General features: G+C 35.9%; 1 protein-coding gene and 1 long non-coding RNA gene across 3 annotated transcripts in view; one reads left to right on the top strand and one right to left on the bottom strand.

Moving 5' to 3' along the window:
- IQCH (IQ motif containing H) overlaps positions 1-13,406 on the bottom strand; it is a 226,439-nt gene that overhangs the window by 134,645 nt on the left and 78,388 nt on the right. Inside the window, exon 8 of the mRNA XM_021100401.1 lies at positions 1,911-1,990. Coding sequence (XP_020956060.1) covers positions 1,911-1,990 — 80 coding nt within the window. The remainder of the gene's footprint in view (positions 1-1,910; positions 1,991-13,406) is intronic.
- The window catches only part of LOC110261942, a 181,971-nt gene that overhangs the window by 151,903 nt on the left and 16,662 nt on the right, over positions 1-13,406 (top strand). The window lies entirely within an intron of this gene.

The following is a 13,406-nucleotide window of genomic DNA, read 5'->3' as shown; positions in this document are numbered from 1 at the left end:
GTCATATCACAGTCTTCCTGGACCCTTTCCACAGACAACATGAATGATTTTGTTTAATGTTGAAGAGTCAATTCAGAAATATACCAGTTTGGGACCATGGGAAAGAGTCTTTAAATATTATTGCTTCTAGCAGTAGGGGAGAACTTCGTGAATTGACTAGAAAGGAAATTAAAGGCAAGGTTAATTAGCACTCAGGAGATTTCGGTATTTTAAAAAAAATTTTTTTCTGAGGTAGGCCGCTTATTGGCTAAAACCTAGTCACATTTGTCTTTTTTTTTTTTTTTTTTTTGGTCTTTTTTGAGGGCCGCCTCCGCGGCATATGGAGGTTCCCAGGCTAGGGGTTGAATTGGAGCCACAGCAAGGCAGGATCCGAGCCACGTCTGCGACCTACACCACAGCTCACGGCAATGCCAGATCCTTAACTCACTGAGCGAGGCCAGGGATTGAACCCATGTCTTCTTAGATGCTAGTCGGGTTCGCTAACCGCTGAGCCATGACAGCAACTCCATAAAAACATAGCCATATTTGGATTACCTGTAGATCTGTTATCTAAAAACTGGGACCTGAGACCTCTAATGCGGTGAGAATCAAAACAGGTGCCCTCGCCTGTACCCCATATGCACATTAGCCCATGGCCTTCGCACAGCCTGTTAAACAGCTGAGTTGGAAACAATTGTGGTGCAGGCAAAACACTAGCCTGAAGGCCTGTCTGTCTTGGGATTCAGCCATTTACATTGATTTTTTTTTTTTTTTACCCATGTTTTTCATGAAACACAAATATTTGCCATGGCAACTGGGGTGTCACATGACATGCTGCTACATAAACAGTGTGGAAATCTCTTAAGGGGAAATAGCCCACCAGTGCTGCAAATACAGTGAAAACATCTTAAGAAAGATGTGGGCATTAAAAGATGAGGGTTTGGAGAGAAGAGGTAACAGTTTACTATGCAGACACAGTAGTATTAATTTCTTCTGTGCCACTCAATTTCTCTTTCTTTCTTTCTGTGTTTAAGTGGGAGCAGTTGTAAACGGGACCACATAGAATAAGCCCAGAAAAAACACTGCCAGCTGTCTCCATCTATGATGAAAAATTTCAATTATTGCAAGTCTGTTTGTGGCTCATACACATAAGAAAGCAAGCTACAAAAGTCCAGCACCTTGGAGTTCCTGTCGTGGCTCGGTGGAAACGAATCTGACTAGCATCCATGAGGATGCAGTTTCAATCCCTGGCCTTGCCTATTGTGTTAAGGACCCAGCGTTGCCGTGAGCTGTGGTGTATGTACCAGACGTGGCTCGGACCCCCAGTTGCTGTGGCTGCTACTGCTCCGATTCAACCCCTAGCCTGGGAACCTCCATATGCCCCAGGTGTGGCCCTAAAAAAAAAAAAAAAAAAAAAAAAAAAAAAAAGTACACCTTTAAACCAGGAGAATGTCCATAGAATGAGTACATTGCACGGTGAGGTCCTAATATTAGAGAATACAGAATTATTTTCCCTTCTGAATTAAGGTATCTGTGCAAAATTGGAGAGCTTGCTTTTTTATTCTATGCTTAAAGATGAATGAAACCTCACAATAACACACCCTATGCACCACAAACTTGGATATAAAGCAACAGATTTGTATTCCAGACTCCTGGACCCTTAACTTGCTAGCAGTACAGATTGACTCAGTCATTTAGTTAATCTCAAAATAATGCAACATGATTGATTTTTAAAGATCCTACTGATGCTGTTATAGAAGAGTTTACTGGCATAGCAATCTTTCCTTTTAAAATCAAATGCATTCCAGTAGCAGCTGAAACACTTTATTTCTATGTGAAAGGTACAACTCTATAACATGTGCATACTACCAAAAATCTCATTGAGAATACTGTAAATCAGAACAATTTTCTTTAGTTAGGAATATGAATACCTTTGATCTTTGTCTCTCGAGAGTGAGATTCTTCACTTCCTTTGTGATCAACTGTGGTCTCTGGGGTGCAGCAAAAGGGGCTGTGGATGGAGTTGATATAATGTTACTTTTTCCAGAAAGAGACTGATTCAGTGGGTTGATGCTGTTGGGTTTGCGCCTTAAACGTCAGATGGCTCTGTTACCGGTTCACTGTTCGCTACCTGTTTTCTTGTATCAATTCAATGAAATATTTGTGATCATTGACTTCAAAGGGAAAGCAAAAAACTTAGAAGGGGAACAGTTCCATCAGAATATAAGAACATAAGGTCAGCTCCCCTTATACAGACTTCCTAGAGGAAAAGGAAAAATTTAAAAGCAAGCAAGTTAGAGAATAATCTTTGTCTTATAAAATGTTTTGCTGTAAGATTTCTTTAAATAGCCATATTCCCAAGTTCATTTAAAAGGTAAATAAATATAGCTATTATGATGAACTAATCTATTGTGTTTATTAAAAAAGATGATTCTAAAGAATTTAAATGGCTTTGGATAAATAAAACAAGAAAACACAAGTAAATAAAACAAGAGAACACATCTAGTCCGTGGATGGGTAAGCGTACATGCTAGACAATGCTTGCAAGAGAAACTGCATCTCTCTTGTTGCTTGGCAGCAAACCCAATTATCCTTTACAGACAGCCCAAGTCTGACATTCTCAGGAGAGGAAAACCCTTATACTACTCTTTCCAAGAAAGAGGACAAACTATTTGTTTAAATAGTTGATTGCATCGAAGTGTGGCTTCTTTCAACTTACTTCCTTAGCTCACCCCTTTTCTGTCGGTTCTATAACAACAATCTTGGGAAGAATTGAGAAATGTCCATCAAGTACAGCACATCAGTGTAGAATTTAGAATTTGACCTTGAAGAATCAGTTCTCTCACACTGCTTCAAATACGCTGCAAGAAGTGTCTTTAGCCATCTCTTAAAAAGTAGCAGAGATTCAGAGTCTTAGCACTAACAGTCACCTCCTCAAAAGGCATTTGTTTTGTTGCATTGGAACAACCCATTTTTTACCACCTTTCTGATTTCATGGGCTTCCAATGATCATCCCAGACTATTACACTGCCCAGCACCTACTCTAAGCCTGGGCAGTTGCCTATACAGTGAGTCATCTGTATTCGTGGGTTCTGCTTCTGCAGATTCAACCAGTTTACATCTGTGGTTGTTTGAATCTGTAGATGTGGGACCCTCAGATAGCCGACTGACTAACCAAGCCATTTTATGTGAGGGACTTGATCATCTGCATATTTTGGTATCCACTGGGGGGTCCTGGAGCAAATCCCCCAAGGATAATGAAGGACAACTATAGTGTGTAAAGACTCCATTTTAAGCCTCCAAGTTTTTGCCTTGACCTCTGTACTCTCCAACCCTGTTAAATGCTTGGACTTGGTCCTCCTCCGTCTTCTGAAGGTCAGCTCACACAGTACACCTAGGCTACTGTGAATCCACAGATTCATCCAAAAAGTCTGTTAATATCATCTGCAAGCTCACTATACTTTCTGTCTGTAGACAAATGAGATTTATGGTTAAATTCCCATAATGAAACAAAATAGCAGCTGAGAAGTTTACAAGTAGGCAGATTTTTAAAGGAATTTATTAAATTTCAGTGATATTTGGTAGGATAAAGATCTAAAAGATTAGCCAATGATTTTTTTAAAAAACTAAAACATTTGTAATTTCACACTTAATGACATCTCTAAAATTTTTAAAGTTTTTCTTTGTTATTCACAGAAGTCCTATCACTAATTTATAACTTCATCTAGGCTTGGATTTTATGGGACACATGCATTTGAAGAATGTGTCTGCATCCTAAAGCACTGCCTATTTTGCTACTCAATTTCCTGTCTGGAAAAATCTGTAAGATAATTTACCAATGTCAGTGTCAAGGGGGAAAAAAATCTTGTCTTTCTGGAGAAGCTTGTATGCTTCTGTGGTAGTTATTGATATGTGTCTCCCAAGAGGCCATCCCCCTTTTCTCCTTGCTAATTTTAGAAGCCCAATTTTTTCAGGGTAACAACATCCCCAGCTCCTACGGTTTCCAGATTTAGCAAAAAACAAAACAAAACAAAACAAAAATTAAGGGCACACAGTTAAATTTAGCCTTTAGATAAACAGGTAACTTGTACTTTAGTATAGGTATGCCCCTGATATTAAATATATTTAATATCCAACAAAGAATTGAATTTCATCAATGGATTAGACCAAGCATAATTTATCATACTAAGTATTTAGTATGAGTATGTCCCAAATCCTAATCGTAGCCTTAATATTATCCCTGAACATTCACTTTCTCAGCCTTTCTTGTACCTAACAGTGGCCACATGACCAGTGACATGTGAAAGGAATTCCATCCAGAGGCTTCTGGAAAGATATTGGAACCACTATTTTCTCCTCTTCCTGCCTGGAAGGTGTACCTTAAGGCCCAAATCTGCAGGAGTCATTTTAGAGCTGTGAGGTGGCAAGCACAAGGATGAAATCAAACTGCTAAAAAAGGTAAAGCAGAAAGAGAATTGTTACAACCCTGCCAATGGGCACTACCAGCCCTAGACTCCCTACTTTCTGATTTCTCACAAGATAAATTAACTCCTTATTGTTTAAACCACTGGTAGTTAGGGTTTCTGATACTTGCAGTCACATGCATTCCTGACTGGTATCCCTCCCTTACCCCTCCTCCTTCTCTCCTTTCATTGCTTTGTCTTATTGCTTGTGCTAGGGCCTCAGGAACAATGTTCAATAGTGATGGCAGTAATAGTCATCCCTGAACTGTCTGTTTTTAATGAGGAAATAGAATGTATCAAAAGTTTCCGATGTGCATCGTCTGCTCTGGGATTTTAGTTGAAGACAATGATCAGGTTCAGAAAATTATCTTCTACTTCTGCTCTGCCCAGAAGTTTTTTTTCTTATTATTAATGTTGAAATGTATGATTTTTAAATTTTTAAATTTTGAGCTGATCATAGGGTTTTTTCTTAATCTATTAATGAGGTGAATTATATTGTTAGATTTTTTTTCATGTTGAATCTTCCTCACATTCTTTCTTGATCATGATGAATGTAAAAAACATACTGCTAACTTTTATTTAGAATGTTTGCCTTTATGTTCCTGAGATTGATCTCTATTTTTTTCTTGCACTATCCTCATCCAGTTTTGGTATCAGAGTTACAGTACCTTCATAAAATCATTTGGTAAGCTTTCCTTCTTTAATTTGGAATAGTTTATTATAAGAATTACCTGAACCTTTAAAGTTGGTGAAACTTGCCTTGCCTATAAGAGGCCTGAGGACTTTTTTTGTTTAGTTTTGTATATTTTTGTGTGTGTGCTTGTGTGCATATGTCTGTGTATAAGACAGATATTTTTTACTATAAGGTCAAATTACCTAGTGGTATTGTTTTCTTTAAGTTTCCTATTTTTTCTTGAGTTAATTTTGGTTATTTACACTTTTCTAGGAAATTTTTCTTTTTTTTTTTTTTTTTTTTGTCTTTTGTTGTTGTTGTTGTTGTTGCTATTTCTTGGGCCGCTCCCACGCATATGGAGGTTCCCAGGCTAGGGGTCGAATCGGAGCTGTAGTCACCGGCCTACGCCGGAGCCACAGCAACGCGGGATCCGAGCCGCGTCTGCAACCTACACCACAGCTCACGGCAACGCCGGATCGTTAACCCACTGAGCAAGGGCAGGGACCGAACCCGCAACCTCATGGTTCCTAGTCGGATTCGTTAACCACTGCGCCACGACGGGAACTCCTCATTTTGTTTTTAAAAATGTATTGGCAGTAAATTATGTTTTTAAAAATTCTACCTATTTGTATTATCTGCCTTTTTTAGTTTTAATATTATTTATTTATGCCTTCCCTTTTTTAAAAGTACAACTTTATTGAGGTATAATTTTACAAATAAGATTGTAAGATATTTAAAGTATACATTGTGTATATATATATACACACACACACACATATATATATATACACACATACATATGTATATTTGAAAGGATTCTCTCCATCTATTTAATTAACATATCCCTCATCTTATATTTTTGTCTGCTTTTTGTTAGTGAGAACATTTTTTTTTTTTTTAGGGCCACACCTGCAGCATACGGAATAGGGGTCCAATCGGAGCTACAGCTGCCAGCCTACACTACAGCCACAGCAATACCAGATCCAAGCCACATCTGTGACCTACACCATAGCTCACAGCAATGCCGGATCCTTAACCCACTGAGAGAGGCCAGGGATCAAACTCGCATCTTCATGGATACTAGTTGGGTTCTTAACCTGCTGAGCCACAACGGGAACTCCAGGGTCAGTTTTTTTGTTTGTTTGTTTTTTTGTTTTTTGCTATTGAGTTGTGTGGATTTTTTTTATATTTTGTATATTAATCCTGTAATGGATATATGCAGTTTGCAAATATTTTATCTTAATTCACAGGTTGCCTTTTCATTTTGTTAATAGCTTCCTTTGCTGTGCAGAAGCTTTTTTTAAAATGAATTTTATTACATTTATAGTTGTACAATGATCATCACATCCAGTTTTATAACATTTCCATCCCATATCCCCAGGCCATCCCCCACCCCCCAAACTATCTCCTTTAGAAACTGTAAGTTTTTCACAGTCTATGAGTCAGTATCTGTTCCGCAAAGAAGTTCATTGTGTCCTTTTTTTAGATTCCACATGTAAGTGATAGCATATAATAGCATATAATGTTGCTGTCTCACTGTCTAACTTCACTTAACATGATAATTTCTTTGTCCATCAGTGTTGCCACAAATTCCGTTATTTCTTTCCTTTTAATGGCTGAGTAATATTCCACTGTGTATATGTACCACATCTCTGCCCATGGAGATTTACGTTGTTTCAGTGTCTTGGCTATTGTATATAGTGATGCAGTGAACATTGGAGTGCATGTATCTTTTTGAGTCATGGTATTCTCTGGATAAATGCCTAGAAGTGGGATTGCTGGATCAAATAGCAATTCTATTTTTAGTTTCCTGAGGAATCTCCATACTGTTTTCCACAGTGGTTGCACCGATTTACATTCCCACCAACAGTGTAGTAGGGTTCCCTTTTCTCCACACCCTCTTCAGCATTTATTGTTTGTAGACTTTTTGGTGATGGCCATTCTGGCTGGTGAAAGATGATACCTCATAGTGGTTTTGATTTGCATTTTTCTAATAATGAGTGATGTTGAACATCTTTTCATGTGTTTTTTGGACATTTGTATGTCTTCTTTGGATATTTGTCTGTTTATATATTCTGCCTATTTTTTGATGGGGTTGTTTGTTTTTTTGGTATTGAGCTGCAGGAGGTGTTTATAAATTTCAGAGATTAATCCCTTGTCAGTTGCTTCATTTGCAAATATTTTCTCCCATTCTGTGGGCTGTCTTTTTGTTTTGTTTAGAGTTTTCTTTGCTGTGCAGAAACTTTTAAGTTTAGTTAAGTCCCATTTGTTTATTTTTGTTTTTATTGTCATTATTCTAGGAGGTGGATCTCAGAAGATATTGATGTGGTTTATATCAGAGAGTGTTTGGCCTATGTTTCCCTCTAAGAGTTTTGTAGTATCTGATATTATATTTAGGTCTTTAATCCATTTTGAGCTTATTTTGTGTACGGTGTTAGGAAGTGTTCTAATTTCATTCTTTTCCTTGTGGCTGTCCAGTTTTCCCAGCACCACTTATTGAAAGGTCTGTCTTTTCTTCATTGTATATTCTTTCCTCCAGTGCAGAAGCTTTATAAAAAATTCTAATTAAAAAATTTTTATGGAAATCTAGTTCATTTACAGTGTTGCTTCAGGAGCACACAAAGTGATTCAGTTACACATATATACATATTGCCTGTGCTATGTACAATAGTCCTTTGTGCAAGCTTTCTAATTTGTATGTAGGCTCACTTGTATATTTTTGCTTTGGGTGCCTTTGCTTTTGGTGTCAAGTTAAAAGAAAAATCATTGCCAAGAACCTATCCACTATGCTTTCTCCTTAGGAGTTTTATGTTTTCAGCTCAAATGTTCAATTCTTTAATCCATTTTGATTTGATTTTTGTATATGGTATAAGATAGGGACCCACTTTTATTCTTTTTAATGTGGCTGTCCAGTCTTCCCAGTAACCTTCCCTCATTGTATATTATTGAATCCTTAACAAAAATTAATTGATCATAAAAATACAGGCTTTTTTTCCTAGGTTCTCTGGTTCCATAATTCTTCATGTCTGTTTTTATGCCAGTACCACATTGTTTTGATTACTATAGCTTTATAATATAGTTTATAATTAGGCAGTGTGATGTCTCAGGTTTTGTCTCACTTCTCAAGATTACTTTCACTATTTGAGGTCTCTTGTGGTTATATACAAATATTAGGAGAAGTTTTTCTATTTCTGTGAAAAATGCTACTGAGATTTCTGCATTGAGTTTGCAGATTGCTTTGGGCAGTATTGCCATTTTAACAACACTAATTCTTTCAGTCCATGAACAAAGAATATCTTTCCATTTATTTATGTCTTCTTCAACTTCTTTCATCAATATTTACAATTTTCAATGTACAAATCTTTCACTTCTTTGATTAAACTTATTCTTAAGTATATTATTCTTTTTAGTGCTATTGTAAATGGGAGTGTTTATTATTTCTCCTTCTGATAGTTGTTAGAGTATAAAAGTGCAACTGATTTTTGTATGATGATTTTGTATCCTGCAACTTTACTGAATTCATTTATTAGTTCTAACTATTTTTTGATGGCATTTTTAGGGTTTTCTATATATAATGTTATGTTATCTGCAGAGATAATTTTACTTCTTTTTTATTTAGATGACTTTTATTTATTTTTCTTGTGTAATTGCTCTCGCTAGGACTTCCATGACTGTATTGAACAAAAGTGGCAAGAGTAGCTTCTTAGTCTTATTTCTGATCTTAGAGGAAAAGCTTTTAGCTTTTAACTCTTGAGTATAGTGTTAGCTGTGAGCGGTCATATACGGCATTTATAATGTTGATTGAAGTATGTTTTTTCTATACTCAATTTGTTGAGGATTTTTATTGTGAAAGAAAGTGGAATTTTGTCACATGCTTTTTCTGTATCTACTAAGATGATCATGTGATTTTTTTATCCTTCATTTCATTAATGTGGTGTATCACATTTATTAATTTGCATATGTTGTACCATCCTTGCATCCTAGAAATAAATCCCACTTGATTATGCTGTACGATTTGTTTAAAGGGTTATTGAATTGAATTCAGTTTGCTCATATTCTTTTTTTTGGGGGGGGGCTTGTATCTTTTTCTTCTTTTCTTTTTTTTTAATTATTTCCCCAATACAATTTTTTTCTACTGTACAGCATGGTGACCCAGTTACACATACATATGTACATTCTATTTTCTCACATTATCATGCTCCATCATAAGTGACTAGACAGAGTTCTCAGTGCTACACAGCAAGATCTCATTGCTAATCCATTCCAAAGGCAATAGTTTGAATTTATTAACCCTAAGCTCCCCCAGTTTGCTCATATTCTGTTGAGGATTTTTTGCGTGTATCTTCACTAGGGATATTAGCATGTTATTTTCTGTTCTTTTAGTGTCCTGGTCTGACTTTAGTATGAGGGTAATGCTGGCCTTATAAAATGAGTTTGGAAGTGTTCCTTCTTATTTTACTCTTTGGAAAAATTTTGAGAAGGATTAGTATTAATTTTTCCTTAAATTCTTGGTAGAATTCACAGTTAAGCCATCTAGTCCTGGGCTTCTCTTTGTTGAAAGGTTTTTGATTACTGATTCAGTTTCCTACTAGTAATTGGTCTGTTCAGATTTTCTCTTTCTTCATGATTCAGACTTGATGGATTTATGTTTCTAGGAATTTATCCATTTCTTCTGGACAGTGTAATTTTTTTGGTATATAATTATTATATGATTCTTAATATCTGTGTTGTAATATCTCATATTTCATTTTTGATTTTATATATTTGAGTCTTCTCTTTTTTCCTTAGGATAGCTAGAGGCTTGTCTCTTTGTTTATCTTTAAAAAAAAAAAAAACTCAGCTTTTAGTTTCATTGATATTCTCTCTTGTCTTTTTAGTCTCTAGAACATTTATTTCCACTCTAGTCTTTTTTTTCCAGATTCCAAGTTTAATGCTCTTTCACGTCCATTTGTAATAATTATAATATCAATATTTATTAAGTGCCAAATTTATATAGGGGTATACTCAATCATAAAGGATATTATTTAATCCTCATGGTACTCCTTTGAAGAAGCTGCCAAAGACTCAGTTGAGATTCAAGGAATCAAAATCATTACTCAGTATCATATAGGCAGGGATTGTAGAACAAAGATTTAAAATCCAAATCAGTCTGATTCTGAAGTCAGTGTTTCCCTACTCCCTACAATATCTGTTATTTTGGAGGCGTTTCCCTACCAAATGAGTCTACTCTTGCCTTTGTTATTTCTTTCTTGAGTCTTTGGGATTAGTTTGTTCTTAATGTACAGTTAGGTTGTTTACTTCAGATTCTTCTTTTTTTTTATTGTTGCTGTTTATTGCTATAAACTTCTCTCCTAGAACCCATTTTGCTGTGTCTCATAAACTTTAGTATGTTTTATTTCCCATGTCTCAAGATCTTATTAAATTTCCCTTTTGATTTCTTCTTTTACTCATTGGTTGTTCTGGAACATGTTGTTTAATTTGCACATGTTTGTGAATTTTCCAGTTTTTCCTCTTGTAATTGATTTCTAGTTTCATACCATTGTGGTTGGAAAAGAAACTTGGTATGATTTCAGTTGTTTTAATTTTTTTTTTTTTATGGCCTCACCTGTGGCATATGGAAGTTCTGGGGCTAGTGGTTGAATCAGAGCTGCAGCTGCCACAGCCACAGCAATCCCGGATCCAAGCTGCATCTGAGACCTACACCACCACTTGCAGCAATACCGGATCCTTAACCCACTGAGCGAGGCTAGGGATCGAACCTGCATCCTCACAGATGGCTATGTTGGGTTCTTAACCCACTGAGCCACAACAGGAACTCCAGTTGTCTTAGACTTATTAAGATTTGTTTTAGGAGTTCCCGTCGTGGCGCAGTGGTTAACGAATCCGACTAGGAACCATGAGGTTGCGGGTTCGGTCCCTGCCCTTGCTCAGTGGGTTAAGGATCCAGTGTTGCCGTGAGCTGTGGTGTAGGTTGCAGACGTGGCTCGGATCCCGCGTTGCTGTGGCTCTGGCGTAGGCCGGTGGCTACAGCTCCGATTCGACCCCTAGCCTGGGAACCTCCATATGCCGCGGGAGCGGCCCAAAGAAATAGCAAAAAGACAAAAAAAAAAATAAAAAAATAAATAAATAAATAAAACTACATATAAAAAAAAAATATGTGTGATATGAAGAAACCGACAAACTAAAGAATAAAAGGAAATAGACCATAGTTTGAGACTTTAACATACTGCTCTTAGCAACTGATGGAATAAATGGACCATAAATTAATAGAGATATTAATAATATATCAAACTCAAATAAATTAGAATAATAGAATTGACTTAATTGAATATATTCATAACACTGCACCTAACAAATGCAGATCATCTAGGTTGATTATATGCAAGGACCAAGAAGCAAGTAAGCTTTCAAATAATTGAAGGCATACTTAGTATGTCCTCTGACCAGGAGAATTAGGCTGAAAATCAATAACGAAAAGGATTACTAGAAAGTACTAAAATTTATATACTTCTAAATATTCCATGGTTTGAAGAAGAAATCATAATGGCAATTAGAAAATATTTTGAATTAAGTGATAATGACAATATGATATAACACATTTAGGGATTTTGACTAAAGAAGAGCTTTGTGTGAAATTTGTAACCTTCAGTTTATGTATTAGGAACAAATAGCAGTTGAAAATATATGAACTAAGTGTATATACCAATAAGTTAAGAAAATAAGAAAGTTAAATTCCAAAAAAGTAAAAAGAAGGAAGAAATAATAAAGGCGAGAGCAGATGTCGATAAAATAGAAAATAAAGATACAGTAGAAAGAATAAATAAGGTCAAAATTTGGTTCTTTGAAAATAATAATAAAATCGATAAATTCATAGAGACACTGATCAAGAAAAAGGAGAAAGGGGGAAATAACCAACATCAGTAATGAAAAAGTACATCACCACAGATTTTAGAGATGTTACAAAAATAATTAGAAGATATTATAAACAGCTTTATTCCAATAAATTTGAAGGGTTAAATAAAATGGACATATTCTTAGGCAAAGCTAATTTACTACACTGACCTAGACAAAAGAGATAATCAAAAGTCCTATGCTTGTTAAAGAAATTAAACCCATAATAATAAACCTACTTCCCAAGAAAACTACAAATTCAAGTGGCTTCACTGGTAAATTCTTCTGAAATTATTTCTTTAACAAAGAAATATTACCAATTTTATCTAAACTCTTCCAGAGAGTATAAAAATAGATAGCCTATTACTCATTGAGGCAAGACTAACCCCACTAAAACCTAAGGAAAACATTATGGGAAAGGAAAGATTTAGGACAGCTTCAAATATGAACAACAATTGTAAACAAAATATTAGCTAATGAAATCCAGCAATACATAAACAGGATGACATATCACAGCTAATTTGACTCATTCCTTAAATCTGTAAAGAATTAATAGGGATATCAGAAGAACTAGCTAAAACATACCTAAATAAGAACCAGAGTCTCATAACATAATACCCACAATGTCAAAGTTTCTTTTGAAAATCACTCACCTACCAAGATTCAGGAAGATCTTAAACTAAATGAAAAAGGACAAGGTATAGATACCAACACTGAGATGACAGAGATCTTAGAATTACCTGACAGAAATTTTAATGCAGCCATCATAAAAATGCTCCACAAGCAATTACAGAAACACTTAAAACAAATGAAAAAAAAAATCTCAGCAAAGAAATAGAAAGTCTCTACAAAGAAATAGAACGTATAAAGAGGAATCAAATTGAAATTTTTAATTGTGTTAAAATACACATAACATGTTATCATCTTAACTTCTTTTTTTTTGGACCACACCCTTGGCATCTGGAGGTTCCCAGGCTGGGGGTCTAATTGGAGCTGTAGCTGCTGGCCTATGCCACAGCTACAGCAACACTGGGTCCAAGCTGTGTCTGTGACCTACACCACAGCTCACAGCAATGCTGGATCCTTAACCCACTGAGCAAGGCCAGGGATCAAACCTACATCTTCATGAATGCTGGTCAGATTTGTTAACCACTGAACCATGATGGGAACTCCCATCTTAACTGTTTTTAAGTGTACATTTTTTAACAAGTTGAAATTTTAGAACAGAAGAATAAAGTCATCTAAATACAAAGTCCAGTGGATGGCTTAACAACAGAATGTAAGAAACAGGGGAATCAGTGAACTAGAAGACAGTGTGAACTGGAGATTGGCACTTGCCATCTGTCTCTACACAGATTGAATCATGACCCACTGCAGCTACCGACCCTCAACACCACTGG

Source organism: Sus scrofa, chromosome 1 (genome assembly GCF_000003025.6).
Source record: "Sus scrofa isolate TJ Tabasco breed Duroc chromosome 1, Sscrofa11.1, whole genome shotgun sequence".
Taxonomy (NCBI): Eukaryota; Metazoa; Chordata; class Mammalia; order Artiodactyla; family Suidae; genus Sus; species Sus scrofa.
The sequence above is the reverse complement of the archived record's forward strand: the minus strand, read 5'-3'. Positions and strand labels throughout refer to the sequence as shown.